Raw genomic sequence first — 25000 nt, 5'->3', positions numbered from 1 at the left:
GGTTCAGGTCATTCCTATAAGCTCTTATTTTGAAAGAATAATGCTATTTTTGAGCAAAGTAATCTCGTCTCAAAGGTCACTCTGCTAGGGATTCTGGGTAATATTCTGAGCCTCTGGCATTGATGTCAGACCACATGACCATTCAGAGCCCTGCTAAGACGGACTATGGCTGAGCAGCCATGCCGGCAGATAAATGTGATGTCATCAGATGTTCGAGGTGGCGGGTGTACCTGTCGACTGGTCCCGAGGTGGACTTAAGCTGCCGGCTGCACTGCTGCATGATGGGTAAAAACTGGCAGACAAAGCTAGAAAACGTCACGTGTCTGTTAGAGAGGAAACCGAAAGAAAAACCGTCCTGCTGACTGATGGTGCCGACCTGAAAACTGCAGTCTGTGTTTTCACTAAACCGACAGACACTAAACCGACAGACACTAAACCGACACAGACACTAAACCGACACAGACACTAAACCGACAGACACTAAACCAACAGACACTGAACCGACACACTAAACCAACACAGACACTAAACCAACAGACACTGAACCGACACACTAAACCAACACAGACACTAAACCGACAGACACTAAACCGACACAGACACTAAACCGACACAGACACTAAACCGACAGACACTAAACCGACACAGACACTAAACCGACAGACACTAAACCAACAGACACTGAACCGACACACTAAACCAACACAGACACTAAACCGACACAGACACTAAACCGACACAGACACTAAACCGACAGACACTGAACCGACACAGACACTAAACCGACACAGATACTAAACCTTCACTAAACCGACAGACACTAAACCGACAGACACTGAACCGACACACTAAACCGACACAGACACTAAACCGACACAGACACTAAACCGACACAGACACTAAACCGACACAGACACTGAACCGACAGACACTAAACCGACACAGACACTGAACCGACAGACACTAAACCGACAGACACTGAACCGACAGACACTGAACCGACAGACACTGAACCGACAGACACTGAACCGGCAGACACTAAACCGACAGACACTAAACCTTCACTAAACCGACAGACACTAAACCGACAGACACTGAACCGACAGACACTAAACCGACAGACACTGAACCGACAGACACTAAACCGACAGACACTGAACCTTCACTAAACCGACACAGACACTAAACCGACAGACACTAAACCGACAGACACTGAACCGACAGACACTAAACCGACACAGACACTAAACCGACAGACACTAAACCGACAGACAAACCGACAGACACTGAACGACAGACACTAAACCGACAGACACTGAACCTTCACTAAACCGACACAGACACTAAACCGACAGACACTAAACCGACAGACACTGAACCGACAGACACTAAACCGACACAGACACTAAACCTTCACTAAACCGACACAGACACTAAACCGACACAGACACTGAACCGACAGACACTGAACCGACAGACACTGAACCGACAGACACTAAACCGACACAGACACTAAACCGACAGACACTAAACCGACAGACACTAAACCTTCACTAAACCGACAGACACTAAACCGACAGACACTAAACCGACACAGACACTAAACCGACACAGACACTAAACCTTCACTAAACCGACACAGACACTAAACCTTCACTAAACCGACAGACACTAAACCGACACAGACACTAAACCTTCACTAAACCGACACAGACACTAAACCGACAGACACTAAACCGACAGACACTGAACCGACAGACACTAAACCGACAGACACTAAACCGACAGACACTAAACCGACACAGACACTAAACCGACACAGACACTAAACCTTCACTAAACCGACACAGACACTAAACCTTCACTAAACCGACAGACACTAAACCGACACAGACACTAAACCTTCACTAAACCGACACAGACACTAAACCGACAGACACTAAACCGACAGACACTGAACCGACAGACACTAAACCGACACAGACACTAAACCGACAGACACTGAACCGACAGACACTGAACCTTCACTAAACCGACACAGACACTAAACCGACAGACACTAAACCGACAGACACTGAACCGACAGACACTAAACCGACACAGACACTAAACCTTCACTAAACCGACACAGACACTAAACCGACACAGACACTGAACCGACAGACACTGAACCGACAGACACTAAACCGACAGACACTGAACCGACACAGACACTAAACCGACAGACACTAAACCGACAGACACTAAACCGACAGACACTAAACCGACAGACACTAAACCTTCACTAAACCGACAGACACTAAACCGACACAGACACTAAACCGACACAGACACTAAACCGACACAGACACTAAACCTTCACTAAACCGACAGACACTAAACCGACACAGACACTAAACCGACAGACACTAAACCTTCACTAAACCGACAGACACTAAACCGACAGACACTAAACCGACACAGAAACTAAACCTTCACTAAACCGACACAGACACTAAACCTTCACTAAACCGACACAGACACTAAACCGACACAGACACTAAACCTTCACTAAACCGACAGACACTAAACCGACACAGACACTAAACCGACAGACACTAAACCTTCACTAAACCGACAGACACTAAACCGACAGACACTAAACCGACACAGACACTAAACCTTCACTAAACCGACACAGACACTAAACCTTCACTAAACCGACACAGACACTAAACCGACACAGACACTAAACCGACAGACACTTAACCGACAGACACTAAACCGACACAGACACTAAACCTTCACTAAACCGACAGACACACTAAACCGACAGACACTAAACCGACAGACACTAAACCTTCACTAAACCGACAGACACTAAACCGACAGACACTAAACCGACAGACACTAAACCGACACAGACACTAAACCGACACAGACACTAAACCGACAGACACTTAAACCGACAGACACTAAACCGACACAGACACTAAACCTTCACTAAACCGACAGACACACTAAACCGACAGACACTAAACCGACAGACACTAAACCGACACAGACACTAAACCGACACAGACACTAAACCGACAGACACTAAACCGACACAGACACTAAACCGACACAGACACTAAACCGACACAGACACTAAACCGACAGACACTAAACCGACAGACACTAAACCGACACAGACACTAAACCGACAGACACTAAACCTTCACTAAACCGACAGACACTAAACCGACAGACACTAAACCGACACAGACACTAAACCTTCACTAAACCGACAGACACTAAACCGACACAGACACTAAACCGACAGACACTAAACCGACACAGACACTAAACCTTCACTAAACCGACACAGACATTAAACCGACACAGACACTAAACCTTCACTAAACCGACAGACACTAAACCGACAGACACTAAACCGACACAGACACTAAACCTTCACTAAACCGACACAGACACTAAACCTTCACTAAACCGACACAGACACTAAACCTTCACTAAACCGACACAGACACTAAACCGACACAGACACTAAACCGACACAGACACTAAACCTTCACTAAACCGACACAGACACTAAACCGACACAGACACTAAACCTTCACTAAACCGACACAGACACTAAACCGACACAGACACTAAACCGACAGACACTAAACCGACAGACACTAAACCGACACAGACACTAAACCGACACAGACACTAAACCGACAGACACTAAACCGACAGACACTAAACCGACAGACACTAAACCGACAGACACTAAACCGGCACAGACACTAAACCGACACAGACACTAAACCTTCACTAGACCGACACAGACACCTTCACTAAACCGACACAGACACTAAACCGACACAGACACTAAACCGACACAGACACTAAACCGACACAGACACTAAACCTTCACTAAACCGACAGACACTAAACCTTCACTAAACCGACAGACACTAAACCGACACAGACACTAAACCGACACAGACACTAAACCTTCACTAAACCGACACAGACACTAAACCGACAGACACTAAACCTTCACTAAACCGACGACAGACACTAAACCGACACAGACACTAAACCGACAGACACTAACCTGATTCTAAACTGACACTGTAGTTACTGATGTTAGTACAGTGATGCTATTTGTATATCTGAGTATATCACTGACACCTACAGACAGAAGTTGTCTGTAGTGTTTGATGCCTTGTGGGCTGCAAACTAACGATAATTTTCACAATCAATTAATCTGATGATTAATTTCTTTATTAATTATTTAGTCTATAAAACATCAGAGAACAGAGAGAAATCTTCATCTCACTTTCTCGAAGGTGACGTCTTCAGACATCTTTTTTTGTCCAAACCCAAAGATTTTCCGTTTACTGTGATTTTAAGACGAGGAAAAGGCAGCAAATCCTCACATTGAAGAGGCTGAAACCGGCAATGGTTTGGCTTGATTGTTTGATAAATGACTTAAACATTGAACCGATTATTAAAAACAAGTTGCAGATTAATTTTCTGTAGATTGATTAATTGATTAGTTGCTGCAGCTGTAATGCGGTGTAGTTTTCTCCAGCTTAATGTGAACGAGACTGAGATCTCTTCCCGCAGGAATCTGAAAGTCTTTTTTGATTCAAATTTGAACTTAATAACCAAGTTTAAAGGGTTATTCAGTCTCTTTACTAGATGATCTCTAAAATCAAACTATTTCTGTCTGGATTGATGTACAGAAAAAGATCTTCTCACAGTTTCTAAGTCGAGATTTGTGACCGAGGTTGGCGTTGTGCGTTTACTGTCATGGCACTTAAAGTGTGACACAATCTGCCGCTTTTGTCTTTTAAAAACGCATCTTTTAAACTGGCTTATATATTGTTTTACTTTGTTTTCATGTTGTTTTCTTTGTATGCTTTTCCTCTGTTGTATTAACCCTCTTCTGGTCTGAAGGTGATCAGAGTGATTATTGATCGTCAGTCTGCTTCCTGTTTCTGTTTCCTCCACCAGATCCAAACTTTGTCCGAACATTTCTGACCACCTACAGATCTTTCTGTAAACCTCAGGAGCTGTTGGACCTGCTCATGGAGAGGTGAGCTCACCTGTCGGACATCACAGGGACCAATCAGAACGCTTCAGCTGCTCACATTTTCAACACAACATCCAAAGACGTGTTTTAGTGGATAAGTAACCATCAGGATCTTAGAAGTGCTATGTCCCTAATGTTCACCTTACCAGGAAGTTTAGACCAGAAATCCAATAGAAGGTATTTTTGAATTACTTAACAATTCAGTTACAGGCTCTGTAAATGTTATTGTGAAGGTCATAAAGGTGTTTCAAAGACTTCTCCACTCTGACAGGAGGCAGCTAAAAGCTTCTTTATTATTTTGTTGTTACATTTTGAGTCAAATGTAAATATATACTCTAAAAATATAAACCTCTGCTCTGTTGGAGGGCTGTATTTGTTGACACAATCTCTTCCTGAACAACTCCGAGCTACAAACAACACGGATAATCAGTTATTATGACCAAAACATGAAGCTGGGGTTGTGTTGGTTCTCATGGTCAGTTCCATTGAAATCCTTTTAACATCACAAGTATGAAACATGATGATGATCTGATGGCCACAAGGACGGCGCTTGTCTTGTCCTGTTTTGTCTTTCAGCCACTTCTGCTCTCTGTGAATCTGACTGTGCTGTCAGCCAAAGAACTACCGAGTGTGTTCACACACATTTCAGTCAGCTGTTAGTTTTGTTCACCTCGGTGTTGTTGCTGTTGGTTCAGGATCTGAACATTCATGTTCACTGTGGTTATTTATCACACTGGAAACAGGTCAGAGTTTATTGACAACATTGTAATACATCTATAACATCCAACATATCAGAGTTAATCAGAGACGGAAGAATAAAGTCTGGACTGATTTCCATCGGTGTCACCAACATTTATCAACACAGAGACACTTAAAGGGCCAGTGTGGAGGGTTTAGCGACCTCTAGTGGTGAACTGCAGTTTGCAGCCATGTGAACACCGCTCGCCTCGCCCTCCCCTTCCGGTCGTGGAGGAGGAACTACGGTGGCAGCGAAAAAGAGAGAAGCCCTCTGTAGAGCCGGTGTCTGGTTTGTCCGCTCTGGGCTCCTGTAGAAACATGGCGGCGCAACATGGCGGCCTCCCTGGAAGGGGACCCGCTCCCTCTGTAGATATAAAGGCTGATTCTAAAGTAACAAAAACACGACTCTTATTTTCAGGTGATTAAACACTGATGAAAACACACTTATGAATATTATATTCCATTTCTGCCGACAGCTGCTCCGACATGTTGCACACTGGACCTTTAATGTCTAACAATAGAATATTTAAGAAATAGGAAGCAAAGAACTAGAAATTGCATAAAGTGTCGGAGAAGAACGAATTTGTGCGCTCAGATCAATAATCCATGCTCTGGATTTATCATAAGTCTCAGTTTACAGTTTGATGTTGGCCTGAGATGTGTGGATATACTTCATATATCTCTGAGATCAATTCAACATCTTTTACAGGATAACAGATACACTTTGATGATGTCATCCAGTTCATAATGTTCTTTTCATCGTCTTCTTCAAACTTCAGCTGTTTGCTGCCCTCTACAGGAGGGGAGGAGGCAAATATACAATATGATGAGTTTTTATTCTCCTTGGCTCCTCCTTATGAATCATGTGAACAAACTAAATGTTTTTCAGAAAGCAGACAAGATCAAAAGGATCAAAGACGCTACGATGCAAACATCAACATATTAAATATCCAGTCAGGATTTGGCTGTTTCTTCATCACACAGAACAGAATAACCTTTAATCTGTAACGTTTCATTCTCTGACTCTGCTGTTATTAGCAGAAACTTGTTCCACCTTGTTGAAATATTGAAGAAGCTGTGAGAAGCTCTGAGTGCTGATCTCAGGTCTGTGCTGATGTTGTCTTCAGGTTCGAGATCCCAGAGCCGAGGCCGAGCGAGGCGGATCAGATGGAGGGAGGAGAGCATCCGCTCAGCGCTGAACTCAAACGCTTCCGCAAAGAGTTTGTTCAGCCGGTCCAACTCAGGTAGAGACTGCCACCTGCTGGAGGCTCACAGACACTGCAGGCGTCTGTACAGTTTACTGCTGACTGACTGATCCAGGATCTGTTTTCACACCAACAGTCCTTCTAAATAAGTTTCTCACACAGTTTCCTCTGAAGAGAAGAGAAGAATGACATCGTGATGACATCATGTTTCATGAATGAACCTACTCACTATGTCCACAGTGATTGGCTGAGAGGTGGCTGGTCTGCGTCAGTGAATGACAAATAAAATTTCAGCGACAGGCAGACTTAGAAATATTTTAGAAACTTTTCATGACATGAAACAAAGTCAAACATTGACTCAGTATATCTGACATCAAACACCGTCTGCATGTGATATTTTTTCCAGCTGCTAAAACAAATCTTACTCCTTTTGATGAGATAATTCGGCATAAAGCAGCGATTTTACTGGAGAATCGTGAAATCAGCTTTATGTGTTTATTGCAGCACTTTTTATCTGTTGTTTCCTAATCATTTCTTGAGTTTCCTGGAAAGAATTCACTCGTTTGGTTCAGAGAAACAGAGAAAATACAGTTCAGTTCAGTTTCATTGATATAGCGCCAGTTCATAACAGAAGTTATCTCATTGCACTTTTCCTAGACCCAACAATTTACATGATTTCAGTTTGTGTTGAGTTTATAAACAGAGAAGAAGAAGATCAGACTGATGATGTCGTTCATCATGTGACCTGCGATAACTCCTCCCCCTCCTCCTGCAGAGTGCTGAATGTGTGTCGTCACTGGGTGGAGCATCACTTCTACGACTTCGAGAGAGACGCTCACCTGCTGAGACGACTGGAGGAGTTCATCGCCTCAGTCAGAGGTACGTACCTGTCTGAACACCTGTCGGTCATCAGTCAGAGGCCTGTCATCCAGCAAGACGCTGCGTTGACCAATCAAATGCAAGGTCACGTATGAATTAATGGCTGCTGTGATAACTTTGCGGAGCTGTAAAATCCTGTTTGTGAGTTTTATAAACCTCATGGATCTGTACCTGGCACCACACCCACCAACGCAGCCCCCTGTTTTAACTCAGGGGGATTTTCTTTATATTGATCCAGGATCAGTCGCTGCTTACAGAAATCACTGACAGGTTGACCCTCTGACTGTCACTGAGTCAGTCTGTGGAGCAGCAGCTGGGTTTTTAACCTCTGATAAATGATGTTGCATGGTGCAGGTAAGGCGATGAGGAAGTGGGTGGAGTCAATCACTAAAATCATCCAGAGGAAGAAGCAGGTTCAGGTGAGCGTGCCCAGTCACAGCATCACCTTCCAGAGCTCTCCTCCTCCAATCGAGTGGCACATCTGCAAACCAGGAAACACAGAGCAGTTCGACCTCATGACGCTGCACCCCATCGAGATCGGCCGCCAGCTCACCCTGCTCGAGTCTGACTTCTACAGGTAACACTGCTCACACCTGTCTGACCTGTCACACACCTGTCTGACCTGTACCTGCGCGCACCTGCCACTCTCCTGTCTGACATGTCACACACCTGCCACTCTCCTGTCTGACCTGTCACACACCTGCCACTCTCCTGTCTGACATGTCACACACCTGCCACTCTCCTGTCTGACCTGTCACACACCTGCCACTCTCCTGTCTGACATGTCACACACCTGCCACTCTCCTGTCTGACATGTCACGCACCTGTCTGACCTGTCACACACCTGCCACTCTCCTGTCTGACCTGTCACACACCTGCCACTCTCCTGTCTGACCTGTCACACACCTGTCTGACCTGTACCTGCGCGCACCTGCCACTCTCCTGTCTGACCTGTCACACACCTGCCACTCTCCTGTCTGACATGTCACGCACCTGCCACTCTCCTGTCTGACCTGTCACACACCTGCCACTCTCCTGTCTGACATGTCACGCACCTGTCTGACCTGTCACGCACCTGCCACTCTCCTGTCTGACCTGTCACACACCTGCCACTCTCCTGTCTGACCTGTCACACCTGTCTGACCTGTACCCGCGCGCACCTGCCACTCTCCTGTCTGACCTGTCACACACCTGCCACTCTCCTGTCTGACATGTCACGCACCTGCCACTCTCCTGTCTGACCTGTACCTGCGCGCACCTGCCACTCTCCTGTCTGACCTGTCACACACCTGCCACTCTCCCTGTCTGACCTGTCACACACCTGCCACTCTCCTGTCTGACCTGTCACACACCTGCCACTCTCCTGTCTGACATGTCACGCACCTGCCACTCCTGTCTGACATGTCACGCACCTGTCTGACCTGTACCGCGCGCGCACCTGCCACTCTCCTGTCTGACCTGTCACACACCTGTCTGACCTGTACCTGCGCGCACCTGCCACTCTCCTGTCTGACCTGTCACACACCTGCCACTCTCCTGTCTGACATGTCACACACCTGTCTGACCTGTCACGCACCTGCCACTCTCCTGTCTGACATGTCACGCACCTGTCTTATTAGTGGTGGAAAATATCAAAATACATGCACACCAGTACCTCAAACGCGTACCTGCCTGCGTAACTTGCCCTCCACCTAACCTAGTTAACCTAGTCACATGTAGGAGCAGGTGTGGTGTTGACTACAATAGCCAGGTGTGCTGCATGAGCAACGTCTGACACACCTTACACTTAATAGAACATTTCTAGTTACATGTAGAGGCACGAGTGGCGCTGTCGCGTCTAGTGTGGCACATCAGTGCAGGGTGTTGCCACTGATTAGGCAGGCAGTTATGTGTTTGAGCTACTGGTCTGCATGAAAATTAATATGTTCCACCCCTCATAACCTGCGCCTGTCTGACCTGTGTTGCCTGTGTTACCTGTCTGGTGTCCTGCAGGGCAGTGCAGCCGTCTGAGCTGGTTGGCAGTGTCTGGACCAAAGAGGACAAAGAGATTAACTCCCCCAACCTGCTGAGGATGATACGACACACCACCAACCTCACCCTGTGGTTTGAAAAGTAAGACATCGCTCTCGGGGGTGGGCAGGACAAAGTGGTTGTGCCAAATTAAATTAAATGTATAAAACTAAACTCAAAAGACTAATTATTTCCAAAGTGACTTCAGAAACCGTCATAGACAGAGCACCAACCAATAAACGTGGTGTGTTTAACAAGAAATGTACAGGTAAGGCCGACTCATCAATTTAATTCAATTCAGTTTTATTTATATAGCGCCAATTCATAACAGCAGTTATCTCATTGCACTTTTCCTACAGAGCAGGTCCAGACCGAACTCTTTATAATATTAATTACAGAGACCCAACAAATCCCACCACGAGCAAGCATTTGGCGACAGCGGCAAGAAAAAACTTCCTTTTAGAGGCAGAAACCTCGAGCAGAACCAGACTCAGGGTCGGCGGCCATCCGCCGCTGCCGAGTTAGGTTTTGACAGAGAGAGAGAGAGAGAGAGGTCACCAGGCTACTCTTATATCTTTTATTTAACCAGCTAAAAGTCTCATTGAGATTAAAATCTCTTTTTCAAGAGTGACCTGGCCAGGAGAGCAGCATATATAGCAGCAACATTGTTACAACAATAAACACAAACAGACAAATACAAAATGGTATACAGTGTCCAACTTCTTTAGGCACTGGTCAGGTGCATTCATTGGTGATTCGTTCACTCAGATTTACCACCAACACCACCAACCTCATCCTGTACTTCAGGACCTCCAACCACTTCACACCTCTAACGTCACCTGTGACTACAACTTCAATATCATCCAGTGGTTTTCAATTTATTCAGTTTTTATTTATATAGCCCCAATTCATAACAGAAGTTATCTCATTGCACTTGTCCTATAGAGCAGCATTCTGGATCAACTGGAGAGTCTTTAGGGACGGATAATAAGGAATTGCAATAATCCAACCTAGAAGTAACAAATGCAGGGACTAGTTTTTCGGCATCATTTTGAGACAGGATGTGGTCTTCTGGTTTGAAGACCTCCTGTGTCATTTCAGCTGCTTCACCTTCTCACTGCTGCACCCATCAACTTCACCTGTCTGATCTGTTACCTGCAGCAGCACTGAGGTGTGTGTGTGTGTGTGTGTGTGTGTGTGTGTGTGTGTGTGTGTGTGTTCTCTGCAGGTGTATCGTAGAAACAGAAAACCTGGAGGAACGAGTTTCCGTCGTGTCACGGATCATCGAGATCCTGCAGGTTTTTCAGGAACTCAACAACTTTAACGGAGTGCTGGAGGTGGTCAGTGCCATGAACTCCTCTCCGGTCTACAGACTGGACCACACTTTCGAGGTAACAACAACAACACTAATGACTTCAGCTACTGGTTCAGTTGATATTCAGGCCCAGGGACCATTCCTGTAGACCGTTAGAGTCCACAGGATCCGGCTGTGTATTGTTTAGGTTCTGATGCAGCTGCCAGAGATCACCTGTCGATGTCCAGCTGCTCTGATAGCTTTACACTCTGAGTCCGTTTACGGGTCTGAACACAGTCTTGCTGAGTCTCAAATCTAGTAAATTTTATTTATATGGCCCAATATCACAAATCACAAATTTGCCTCAAGGGGCTTCACAGTCTGTACAGCATACAACACCCTTTGTCCTTAGACCCTCAATTCAAATATAAATAAAAAAAATCCCCCAAAAATTATTAATGGGGAAAAAATGGAAGAAACTTCAGGAAGAGCAACAGAGGAAGGATCCCTCTCCCAGGACGAACAGACATGCAGTAGATGCGTGTACAGAATAGACCAACATAATAAAATTACAGTATGGACAATCATGATGACAGTTATAGACAGACACCATTCACGCAGGTAGGAACAGGAACAGACACACACAGAGAGGAGAGGCTGAATCTCCTGGAGGGCGAAGATCCAGATCCAAAACATCTGGAGAGGCATCGACAGCCAGGAGAGAGAGAGAGGTCCCAGGACGGCTACAAGAAGGAGAGGCTAGGGAGGGAGGGAGAGAGGAGAGGAGGTGGGATCCCATAAGAGTAGCTGCACCAAGGACGAGTCCTGAGTCCAGCTCAAACTCGGACCCAAAAAGTGGGACATTTTGCTAAATAACCTACAAATAATCTTCAGAAAGGACTCTAAAGAAGAGGTAACCGCATCAATCAACAAGAACAGAAGAGGAAATATCATCTTTGAATATTTTTTTTAAATCAAAACAACTAGCTAACTGTCAAGCTAGCTAGCAACTGTTACTGTTTCCACCTTTCCAACGGAGAAACTGCACTAACGAACGGAGAGAGTTACTTTCTGAAGACAAGAAGAAAAGTTAAAGGATCCTTGTTGGTAACATTAATATATCTGGTAAACTCTGCATAGTTCAGTTTTTTGCCAGTGTTTGTAGGCTAGAAAAGCTTGCAAAGTAAATAGTTAGCCTATCTCCCCTTGTAAACAAGTAAACAAGTGGTCGCCATGGAAACCGGACTGCAGGCAGCACAGCTCTCAGAGCGGAGAGACCGGAGATTCAGTACCCTGCTAAATGAGAAACACAAGGAGACACTGCGTGAAAAACTACGCCCAGCAAAAAGAAGGAAGGACGAAGAACATCCTCATATTCTTCACTGATTCCATCTACATCTGGAAAGATACTCTGCAGCAGTTATGCATATGTATCCAGCGAGGGCATCGGCTCCATGCTCAGTTAGCCAAAGTGAAGGAGGATGCTGAGAATAGAGAAAAGAGCTTCACCAGGCAAGTCCAACACCTGACAGACCAACTCTCATCAGTGCCCACAGTGACAAGTACAGAGACAAAGACTCTCCCTGCCAGTGTCCCAAACCCCTGCCTTGTCCCACCCCCTCCTCGACTAGGAGCTTTAGAGACCACCCCAGACCTCCTCCTCCCCATCACCACCCCAGGATCATCCCCCCTGCTGTGAGGAGACACAACAGTTCAACCTGGACCTCCCACCTCCCACGCGCCCACCACCTCACCACTGTGAAGCACAACCAGAGGAGATGAAAGCGACAGAAGGAGAGATGAGAAAGCACAAAACTACGGGAAAGAGAAGATGTAGAGTTAATAACATAATTTTTATTGTTTCTATGCATTCATTTCAAATAAGCTGCTGGAATATTCAGGGTCTCCACCCCTCAACTTTTGAGCTGTAGAGTGGAAATATGAATTCATGAAATATATCAAAGACGTTGATCTAATTGTGTTGACATGACCGTGGTGTCATGATGTCAAAATGACACAAAATGATAAAGTATTTCTGATCTGCTCACTCACTGTCCTCCAGGATATAATGAAGTCATGATGCCCTCTATAAAATTAAAAAACGTACGCAAGGGCAGAACATCGGGGGGGATCTTGGTGTAGTATAAAGGAGATCTTTGCCTTCAGATGTCACCTGATGTGATGATTGACAAATCATATAACCAATGGTGTAAAAGAGATGGTGTAAAAAAGGCCATTGATGATATCAATATCATAGTTCATAAGGCAGCTGTTAAAGCTAACCTTATAAAACAAAAACGGTAGCCTGTTAAAAAGCAAAACTCCGACAAATGGTTTGATCAATGCGAGACCATCAGAAAAGACCTGAGAAAAATATCAAATCAAAAACATTGCCAACCAAACCCAGCCTTATGCATTAGGCACAATACAATTTTAAACAAATATAAACGTACAATAAGGAACAAAAAACAAAATTATACCCACATGAAACTTGAAGATATTGAAAACGCCATTAATCAGAATCAGTTCTGGGATCTGTGGAACAACTTCAACACAAAGCAGCAACAAGCACTGCCCATCCAAATGGTGACATCTTGAGAGCACATCTGTACAAAGACATACCAATAAATCAAATTAATTCTGATCAATGTATTATAAAAGAAAAACTCCAAACATTAGAAGAAACAATTAAAGACAACCAAAACCCCCCTGATTTCCCAATTACTTGGGAACAATTGACCACACAGACAGAGTCTCTCCAGCCAAGGAAAGCTTGTGGTCCGGACTGCATTAAAAACTAAATGCTGAAACGCAGCACCCCAGAGATGCTGAAGCTGTTCAATATCGTCCTTCAGTCAGGATGTTTTCCCGACATCTGGTGCAAAGGGCTCGTTTCCCCCGTTCATCAGAGGGGGGACACATGTAGTGCGCATGCGCCAACTTGCATGCTGCCTGTTGCCGTAGCTCTATTTCGTCCCACTTGGTACTTAATTTATTTTCTGACCTGTATTATAGTGTATTAAATTTTTTTTGCCTAATACTTCTATTCCTGTGTGCACTGACGTGACAGTGAGCTGCTGTAGCAAAAGAGTTTCCCCTCAGGGATCAATAAAGGATTTCTGATTCTGATTCTGAAATCAGAGCCTGTAACTACCGAGGCGTCTGTGTCAGCAGGTAAACTGTTCTGTAGTATTCTGAATAAAAGAATACAGATTTCCTTGAAGACTCCATCCTGAGTAAAAATCAAATTGGCTTCCTCCCAAATCACCGCACCACCGACAATGTGTACACCCTTCACACTTTAATTAACTAACATGTACACCAAACAAAAATTTGTAAGATATTTTGTGTTGTTAAAATTGGAGACAAACTGAATCCTTCACCCAGAGAAGAGGTGTTCGTCAGGGCTGCAACTTAAGCCCGACTGTATTTAATGTGTATATAAATTAACTTGCTGTACAGTTGGATCAATGTGCTGCTCCTGGCCTCTCCCTCCTCGATAGGGAGGTGAAGTCTCTGTTTTACGCTGATGACCTTGTTCTTCTATCTCCTACTGAACAAGGACGACAGCAACAGCTGGACACAGTAGAAAAGTGCTGTCAGAACTGGGCCCTGGCAGTAAATATGAAGAAAACTAATGTCATAATGTTTCAAAAACGCCCCAGATGCCAGGAGAACAAAAACCAGTTTACCATCAATAATCATATCATTGAACACAGTGCGAGTTATACCAACCTGGGTTTAACCATAACAGCATCAGGGAGTTTCAACATGGCAGTGAACGCACTAAACGAAAAAGCTCGAAGAGCTCTAAATGCAATTAAAAAGAATTTTATTATTTCCAAATTCCAGTTAAATGCTGGTTTAAAATATTTGAAAGTGTCATCCGGCCCACTGCGCTGTCTGGTGGTGAGTCTGGGGTCCACTCAGTCACCAGAGCTTTACCCGCCGGGACAAACGTCCAGCAGAGTCTCTACATGCAGGACTCTGCAGATACATTTCACACAGAACAACACCAACAGATGCATGTGGAGCAGAAATAATACACTATAATACAGGTCAGAAAATAAATTAAGTACCAAGTGGGTATAAGTATAAAATAAATAAGTGTGAAGTACAAAGTGGATTCACCGGTTGATGATAATAATACGGTATAAAGTAATAGTGCATAAACTGCGAAGTTAAGTGCAGCTTGTTTATAATGAGACGGAGGATATTGCACAGCAGTAACAGAAGTATGAATAAATATCAATAAATTAAACTGAAAAGAGGATATTGCACAATTATTCAAGTATTGCAGAGATGTTAATGATCAATGTCCAGTTTAGTGACTTCGGGTCATACAGACTGACACTTAGAGGGAGGAGTTAAAGAGTCTGATGGCCACAGGCAGGAAGGACTTCCTGTGGCGCTCTGTGGTGCATTGTGGGGGGATGAGTCTTCCGCTGAAGGTGCTCCTTTGTTTGACCAGCACGTCATGGAGCGGGTGGGAGACTCTGTCCAAGATGGCGTGTAGTTTACCCAGCATCCTCCTCTCTGACACCACCGCCAGAGAGTCCAGCTCCACCCCCACAATGCCACCGGCCTTACGGATCAGTTTGTTGAGCCTGTTGGCGTCCGCTACCCTCAGCCTGCTGCCCCAGCATGCAACAGCATACAGGACAGCACCGGCCACCACAGAAAAAATATATTCTTTCAGTAATTCAGCAAATTGGGAAAAATATACTTTGCCACTAACACAAAAATGCAACTAACTCTAAAATAATCAGCACTGTTTTTTGTTTCCAGCAAATTCCGAGTCGACAGAGAAAAATCCTCGAGGAAGCTCATGAGCTGAGCGAAGATCACTACAAGAAGTATTTGGCCAAACTGCGCTCCATCAACCCCCCCTGTGTGCCCTTCTTTGGTATGCTCTAACACACTGTCACCTGTCTGTTGGTTAAACATGAAGGGTCAAAGTTTAAAGAGTGTCTCTCTCTGTTTGTCAGGAATCTACCTGACCAACATCCTGAAGACGGAGGAGGGAAACCCCGACTTCCTGCGCCGACACGGAAAAGATCTGATCAACTTCAGCAAGAGGAGGAAAGTGGCTGAAATCACCGGAGAGATCCAACAGTACCAGAACCAACCGTACTGTCTGAGAGTGGAGAACGACATCAGGGTCAGTCTGATGATGATGTCACTTCCTGTTTACACTGACTGTGTGGTGTCAGAGGTGTGATGGTGTTCTCCATGTTTCTGGAGCAGAAGTTTTTTGAGAACCTGAACCCGATGGAGGACATGTCCGAGAAAGACTTCGCTGATCATCTGTTCAACAAATCTCTGGAGATCGAACCTCGAAACGCCCGGTCGTTACCTCGATTTGTAAGTATCACCATGGTAACACAAACACCTGAGCTCAGTCTGAACATCAGTCCTGAGTCTACAAACACCAGAACCTCCTGCTGAGACCTGAATCAGCACAGAACCAGAAGCCCATAAAAGAGCCTTAATGAACCCTTAATGAACCCCTGAAAAACCAGACATACATATAACAGCCAGAGATGCTTAACTTGTCCCTTAATTAACCAGTTTTTTCCTCATAAAGGTGAAATATTTAACAAATCCATGAATGATGAGTTTAAGTTGTTATTATGGTTCAGGGATTTTGGTTTATGTTAGAGCTCTGAAATACTTTCATCTGCTAATTTAATGAGCTTTTAATTAAAGTCTTATTCAGTACTGAGATATTTAACAGGTTTTCATGGACTGGAATATATTAAGAGCTTTTCAATGAATTATCCTCGTGTTTTAAAACACTGATTACTTTTAACATTAACTGTAAACTTGATACAGTCCACTTCAGTCCACTGAATATGAGGTATATTAATATATAGTTACTGTTAATTAAGTTACATAAATCATCACAATAAACATTAGTAAAATAAGGTGATCTATAAAATAAATCTTCACAAAAATAAATCTTACTTTATCAACACTTACAATTTATCAATGAATACCTCTGAGAAATAAAGCCCTTTTAAGGGTTAAACTAAGAGGTCACTTTAGAGTAATGTGATCAGATAATCCATTAAAATAACTATATACAACTATCCATTAATTATCCCTTTGAAATCCCATTAAAACACTAAATAAATCATTATTAATGTGTAAATTAATGGGATTTAAGGTAAAAGTGAAGGGACACAGTTTGGCAGTGACCGGTTGCACCAGCTGGACATGAAGTTGGGTGTTCTACGCCGGCTTAGCTACGTCCATCCTTGTGATAAATATTAACACCTGTTAGACCATCTAAAACTACAACTAGGTGCAGGTGCCCAGCGTAGACGATGCACGTCAACATTGACACATTTGCAGTGATAGTTGCCACGCCATTCACGTTGCTATGGTTACAAATGTACATTTACGAATAGATTAAAAATGACTGCTGACCTGAAGAAACGAAAATTAAATTACTCAGATTGTGAAACAAGAACGTTATTGAACTCTACAGTAAGTATATGCATATTTTAGTATGCAAACGCAACGATGCCATAACTAATAAGAAAAAACACGACATCTGGCAGATGATAACAGCGGCAGTCAATGAAGCAGAGGATGGATTAGGAAGTCGGACAGTCGACGGAGTGAAGAAAAAATGGAAAGACAGCCAGCAGAGACTCTAGCCTGCTCAAAATGGGTGGGGGACCCCCTCCTAAAATCTCACCCTACAGCACTATCATCATGGATGTGTTTGGAGACGACTCACCAGCTTTCAACGGGCTAAGAGGTTGTGACACTGGTGCTAGCTATATAGGCCTAATGGAAGAAAAGCAAGTTGAAGCTGAAGAGGCCTCAAGTTTTTCTTCCACATCAAATGCAAGTCACCAGTCATGAAGCTAACAAGGCCTCTTAAAAACAGTAGGCTAACAAATAGTAATAGTAATAAACCTGCTTCCACTGGAGTGTACGGAGTAAACAAACTTATGAAGCAAGTTTTATTTTAATGAAGCTGCATCTCTTGCACAGAATCCCAACTCGCCTTCAGCACTGCGGACAGCTCCGGATAACATGACAACTGTACCTGCTCGAAGGGCAAGAGATCCGAATCTCCAGTCTGTGTTACTGGAGAAAGAAATGATGAGAGTGGAGATGGAGACGGAGACGGAGAAGTTACGGGTGGAAAAGGAGAAACTTGAGCTCGAGAAACGGAAACTTGCCTTAGAAATCCAGCTATTAGAGTGAAGGGGCCGCTACACAATCGAGAATGACTGTGTTTATGAACATCTAAATAATCCCATACATCTAAATCAATATAAATCCCTGAATAAATCCCACACATAAATAAACATTTTAAACATCTACATTAGCAATCTTATTTTATTTCTCAAAATACGCAATTTAATCAATAAATAATTGATTTACAAGCTGTTTACATGTATTTTTTCGCCAGGACATAGGCAAGTTACCGTCTGTGCCTCCACTGGTCCCAAATCCTCCATTGGGAGAGACACTCTCTTGGCTATGCAAATGTTGTGCAGCACTGCTGCACACATGATGGTGCATGACATCTCTAGCTCCATCCTGATTTCACTGTGCAAGCAGTGGAATCTAAAAAAAAAAAAAAAAAAAGTCATTAGTATGCTTATATGCAGTTGCTATGCATCGTCCCATAACATTACTCTCTGATAGCCTATACCAGTTTAAGTGTAGGCTAAAATAAACAGGGTGGACATTGTAGTGGCAATTTCTTCGGAATAAAGAAACAATCAAGGCAATCACTTGTCTTTCTGTAGGTTCACTTCAAGCGTCTGCAGACGGACTCACAGCAGCAAAACATACATCAGTATAATCTGCTCTGAATGAGTCCAGAGGAAAAAGAGCATCAGTTATTTATTTATTTCCAGTCTTCAGGGTCAGACTCCTCAGCCCGGGGAGAAGAGTGTCCCTGAAGTCTGACACAACAGTCAACAGGATCATTTGTAGTTCCATGTTATGAATAGACATTTGTATGTTATATATAACATTTGTAGTTATTCCGTTTGTTCTTGCCATTACAATTCCTCCCTTTTTAGCATAAAATCATCTTAAAATAAATGCTAATCAAAAATAATTAAGAACAAACGTTAGGTAGGAAAGGAAAAATCAAACAACCAGACAAGTGGGGAAAACCTCAAGTGTCAGAGGAAGAAAACCCCACATATACTTATCATTAGCTTATCAAGCAACCTTCAATTCAGTAGCCGGTCATTAGCAGTCATTATCATTATAAATGGATGCAAATAGAAATGAACTAAAAATTTTATGAGAGACTAAACCAAAGAACTAAGTTATAACCAGTAAGCATGCGTGAATCAACAGAACAACAGAACTATTATTATTATTATAACTGTAACCATTAGGTAAATAGCTCTAGCAGTAATATATGAGCATGCATGAGCATTTTATTCTAAATTCGCATCATACTTCAAAATCCAGTGTGGTTACATGCAATTTTATTCTCCTCAAATCATCTCATTGTCAAACGGTGGAATCCATTGAACAGAGCTGGATGTTTCTATTGGCATATTCATATATTGACCCATAGATGATTTAATTGCTGTAGCAACCATTGATCTGAAGCAGGGAATTACACAGCAGGTCAAAAGGAGGAAGAGCACAATAACTAGGAGCACAGGTGCCAACATTTTCATCAACACGTTCTTCCATCCTCCCATAGTCAGCCATGACCACATGTCCCATCCTCCGTAGGCATCAGGACGATGGGATTGTCGCTTCCTGGGCGGTGTAAGCTGGTGGTGTCAGTCAGATTCAGCTGAGCGATGTATGGCTGAGGTCCCCTGCATTCGCTTCAGCTTCCCTTGTTCCACCCGGTGCCGCATGTTGTAGTGACAATCTGTTTGCATGCTGAAGTCCCCAGGAAGTGATCTCTAGATGTGTAGCACTGTCTGGTGAATCCAACCATACCGGCCTGGGATGTTGGATTGGTAGTCATGATGGGCCGATGAATTCCTTGCTGGGTTATTTGGCTCATGTTCCAAAACCTTGCTGTGGAGCCGTCGTAGTTGATGATGCTGATGTTACATAGCTTGAGTGCAGCTCCCATGTCTCTCACTGTCCTGCAGAGTAACCCCCCCGGCTGAATGCCACCATGACTCCTAGTATAGTTGCATACCATGCGTTTTCTTCCAGCTGAGCTGGGATGTTGGGGAAGATGGATGGCACCTCCCTTTTGACCCCTCCTTCTTCTAGGGGTAGTTGTGATTTAAATGTTTCCATTAGTGAGACTGATGACAGGACAATGATGACAACGAGCAGCACCCCGTCTCCGTGGCCTCTCAGTCCGTCACCCCTCCATCTCAAGGTCTCAAGTGTCATCTTATCAGTTGTGTCACCTATGCCTACCCCCTAATCAGTGTGCCCGTGATGTTGGTTCGGGAGGGTAGCGGTTCTAGGTGGTCCCAGTGGAATTTCTATGCTCAGAGAAACTCCCCCACGGGACCGCCACTCCCCTCCAATACCCCCTGAATGCACAAGGGGAGGAAGGTTCGGTTCACTCACTGATCTCGATCTCACTTGTCTGGTGATTGGCTGCTGGCCCTGGCTCGGGTACTCGTTTGCAGGGGTGGCGTGGATCCACATAGCTCTCTCTGCCACCTTTACAGTTATTTCAGTGGTGAGCAAGATCTGGTAGGGACCATTCCACCTGCGAGCCCGCCAGTTCTTCCGTCTGAAATCCTTCACCATGATCCAATCACCAGGCTCCAAGTCATGCAGTTTCCTCTCTGGGCTGAGAGGAAAGGTAGAGGTTGAGGTAAAGAGTCCCAGACTCTAGCCGTGCGCGGTCTTAACCTGCCGCTCCGAGCGCCCAAGTCCTCTCACACTGGTGAAAATGCCGACAACGCCAAATTGTAGTGGCAATTTCTTCGGAATAAAGAAACAATCAAGGCAATCACTTGTCTTTCTGTAGGTTCACTTCAAGCGTCTGCAGACGGACTCACAGCAGCAAAACATACATCAGTATAATCTGCTCTGAATGAGTCCAGAGGAAAAAGAGCATCAGTTATTTATTTATTTCCAGTCTTCAGGGTCAGACTCCTCAGCCCGGGGAGAAGAGTGTCCCTGAAGTCTGGACACAACAGTCAATAGGATCATTTGTAGTTCCATGTCATCATTATCAGTGTACTGTTCTCATGTCGCAGTCCAAACAATCATAAACAGATCAAGTATTGACGCCAAACAATTATGAATAACATCTGTATGTTATTATATCAGAGAGTCCGTTTGTTCTTGCCATTACAACATGTTTCATATTTAACCTAAACATAAACCACACACACCTGCACTTGAGCCCTCCTATGCAGCGCTCAACGATTGACCTCATCCGTGAGTGCACATAGTTGTACTACCTTTTCTGCTCCGTCTGGGGTACCATGACAGGCGTCATCAGGCACTGTCGCCAAGCATTATGCCAAAGAGACGTCCCTCCTCACACTCTTGCCAGTGCGCTCTCCCTCAAGATACGTGCGTCATGGGCAGACTCATACCACCGCGCCACCACATCATTTAATTTCATGTCTGCTTCGCACACAACCTGAACATTAATTGAGTTTTAAGACTTTCCTCTTTGCAAAAAGGTACTTGTTTGTAGATGGTGCCTGGATGCACACAAGTACCATCAACACAGCCAAAAATACTGGGTATGCTGGAGTCTCTGTGAAATCTCTCCTTGGTGCGTGTGGCCTCCTGCTAGGTGAGTAGACACAACATATTGGTGAGCCCGATTTTGAAGGGCCAGAGAAACTCGTCGTATTGCCCGGCATGCTGTACTTCTGCTTACATTCACCATATCAGCAACTGTATTTTGGAAAGATCCAATGGCATAAAATTTAATAGAAATTAGCACCTGCGTTGCTGGGGACTGCGCTCCATTCCTATGCAGTACATGTTGCAACTGTGTTGATAACTGCTCAGTTAATTCAAACAATTCAGCCCTGCTGAAATTAATATATATCCAGAGGATTGGTGTGGTCTCTCATTACTCTTTCATACCTGAAAGCCCACTGATCGTGTAGCCTGTATATTAGACGTGCCATTGTATCGTTTTTATTTTCACCTGGAAACTAGTCAAGACTTCTCACTTTACACCTACCTTTGACTAAGATTTAGTCTCAGACATAACACTACGCCTCGATGGTGCAACAAGTACTAATTCTACATAGGTCTTAAGGTGCATTTTATGTCCAGCCTAGTCTTACGACCGGGTGTACATCTAACTGGCGCAACTGGCCCCAGGAGACCAAAAGCAGAGCTAAAAGACAGACTTCAGGTTCATCAGGTGATACAAACACATCTCCTAATGAAGGATCATGTTGCTCCATAACTGGAAATAAACAGCTGTTTGATCACGTTAGACAAACTACTTTATAAGATGATAATGTCAAACTTAACTGTTAACTGCAGCTTTAACCAAATAGATTAAGTTACTGAAGCTTAAACAATCCTTAGCCACTGTCTGTCATTGTAAGAGACATTTATATATTTGTTTTATATAATTTTAATGATATAATTATTTTATTTTAATAAGCTGCTCTATAGATGATTCATTAGCACCAGTAATGACTGCAGTCAGCTGGAGCTTCTTTAAACATATAACAGGTTGATTCTGTGCTTGTTAGTTAACTTAGTTGAATCTGTGAAGCTGGAGAGCTTAAATTGTTACCAGGTTTCATTTTTGTATTTTGAAGCTTTACAGTAAACAGCTGAAATGAAGAACATGTTGACATTTCCAAGAAAAAGACAGAGCCGCATTAACAACCAGTGGAGCAATGTCACCTGTACAACCTTGTGTATATATACATGTATATATAGCCAGTACGCTGTATAGGTTGCGTTTGAATTAGATTTAACAAATTACATGTTAGTTTGAATACGTTCAAACTCACTGCCCACTGATTTAAAAATCTACTTTAAAGTTTAACTCCAGGGATTTTCCACCTCAGTGTGTGATTCCAGATGTTGGGGAGTTCTACTGCATATGTGAAACAAGTCGTATAAAGCCTTTAGTGACTCCGGAGGGAGCTGTGTGAAGTCTGATAAATCACTGGATGGAGTCAACATCAGTTACGGATGAAGACTACAAGTTTGAAAATGAAAAAAATCTGTTGGTGTGGAGTTAGAAAGAAGTGAGCTTACCAGACCTCTGCTTCAGGCTCCAGGCTACATTAGTATAACACACCCCAATCTCACACACAATTGTCATAGGGAGAGGTGCATTGTGGGTAATGTAGGTGGCAGGTTTGGACGAGGAAGAAGAATGTGGAATAAAAAAGAGGATATCTCTGGTTCTGATGCGTCGATTTTAATCCTTTGTTTTAAAAGTCTTTCCACTGTGAGTCTGACAGGAATGTGATGATAAATCTGAGGACTCTTTTAATGTGCCTTTTCAGTAGGTTTTGTTTCTTTAAGAGTAGGTCTAAAACCCCTGTTAACCCCCCTCCCCCTCCTGTGTCCAGGTGAAGAAGTACACCTGTCCTCTGAAGTCTCCGGGGATCCGTCCAACCTCGGCGAGGCCCGGCACCATGCGACACCCGACGCCGTTGCAGAACGAGCCCAGGAAGATCAGTTACAGCCGCATCCCCGACAGTGAGGCAGAGGGGGGGGCCGTCTCTGCCCCCAACTCCCCCCGCACCCCCCTGACTCCGCCCCCCGCCTCAGCCGCCTCCAGCTCCACAGATGTAGGCAGCGTGTTTGACTCGCCGCAGGGTCCCAGCAGTCCCTTCCACTCCAGTAAGACCTGCCCACCAACACACTGTCCTACCAATCACACGCCTGACTTTAACCCAAACCTTGGAGCAGCAAAATTGCTTTGAAGTCCTCCTTTAGCTGGCCATGTGGATGAGCCAGGCGGGGAAGAATGTTGGTTGGAGGAACCGGTTGCTCCATCTGTTGTTCTCCTCAAAGTTAGTTCTTAAAGTTAGCTGGCAGACTTTGTGTAGTAGCCGTTAGCGCTAACTAAGTATTGTTGCAGAAATCTTACGCAGGCCCTCGCGTCGCTGCTGTAAGAGTTTGGTTCTGCTGTGTGTTTGCTCCAATCAGGCCACACTGGTGGACAGCTGCTGCTGAGCAGCAGTGCTGTATGTGAAGCCAGGAGGAAAAAAGAGAGAACAATGGCCGCTGATCCTTTTATTAACCTGCTGACATCACAGGTCAGACTGACCAGTGGTAGCTGGAAGCTGGGGCCATGGGGGGAGTTCACACCTGAATTCCTGGAGGACTGTGGGAGACTGGCTCAGCTTTGTTTACAGAATAAAAGAGCACGTGGTCTCCTAATAAAAGTTCAGTTAAAGTCCCACAAATTAATGAATTCAAATGGTGGAGGCTTCTACACGTTTACTGTTTACTTAAAGCTCCAGCATCATGTTGTTTATCAGCTTGTTCTGTGAGGCTTTGCCGCCCTCTAGTGGTCCAAAGGTAAACTGCATGATGTTAATACAACAAAATAACATCCTGTTTATGATTCAAGATTGATACAGGATCAATTTATCTATTTTTAAAACTTCATGTGGGCCCAGCCCTACATTGAAATAGGTCCAGGATTATTTTAGCTTAGCACAAAGACTTGGGGGAAAGTGTTAGCCTACCTCCATCAAAAGAAAAACAATCCACCTTCAAAAAGTCCAGGTTTAAAGTCTCTTCATATACAGTTCTCAGAATACAGGATAACAACACAGTATTTCTTCAATAACTTCAGGGCTGCAGGTACAAAAACAAACAACAAAACAAAAAGCAAACCAACAAGTACTACAGACAGTCATTAAA

General features: G+C 44.1%; 1 protein-coding gene across 1 annotated transcript in view; it reads left to right on the top strand.

The window, feature by feature from the left end:
• Positions 1–25000, top strand: part of LOC122872843 (son of sevenless homolog 1-like) — a 73364-nt gene that overhangs the window by 43979 nt on the left and 4385 nt on the right. Inside the window, 10 exon segments of the mRNA XM_044188853.1 lie at positions 4996–5077; positions 6940–7056; positions 7793–7896; positions 8251–8473; positions 9889–10008; positions 11135–11297; positions 15989–16106; positions 16189–16361; positions 16448–16564; positions 23695–23968. Coding sequence (XP_044044788.1) covers positions 4996–5077; positions 6940–7056; positions 7793–7896; positions 8251–8473; positions 9889–10008; positions 11135–11297; positions 15989–16106; positions 16189–16361; positions 16448–16564; positions 23695–23968 — 1491 coding nt within the window.

This window comes from Siniperca chuatsi, linkage group LG3 (assembly GCF_020085105.1).
Source record: "Siniperca chuatsi isolate FFG_IHB_CAS linkage group LG3, ASM2008510v1, whole genome shotgun sequence".
Taxonomy (NCBI): Eukaryota; Metazoa; Chordata; class Actinopteri; order Centrarchiformes; family Sinipercidae; genus Siniperca; species Siniperca chuatsi.
The sequence above is the reverse complement of the archived record's forward strand: the minus strand, read 5'-3'. Positions and strand labels throughout refer to the sequence as shown.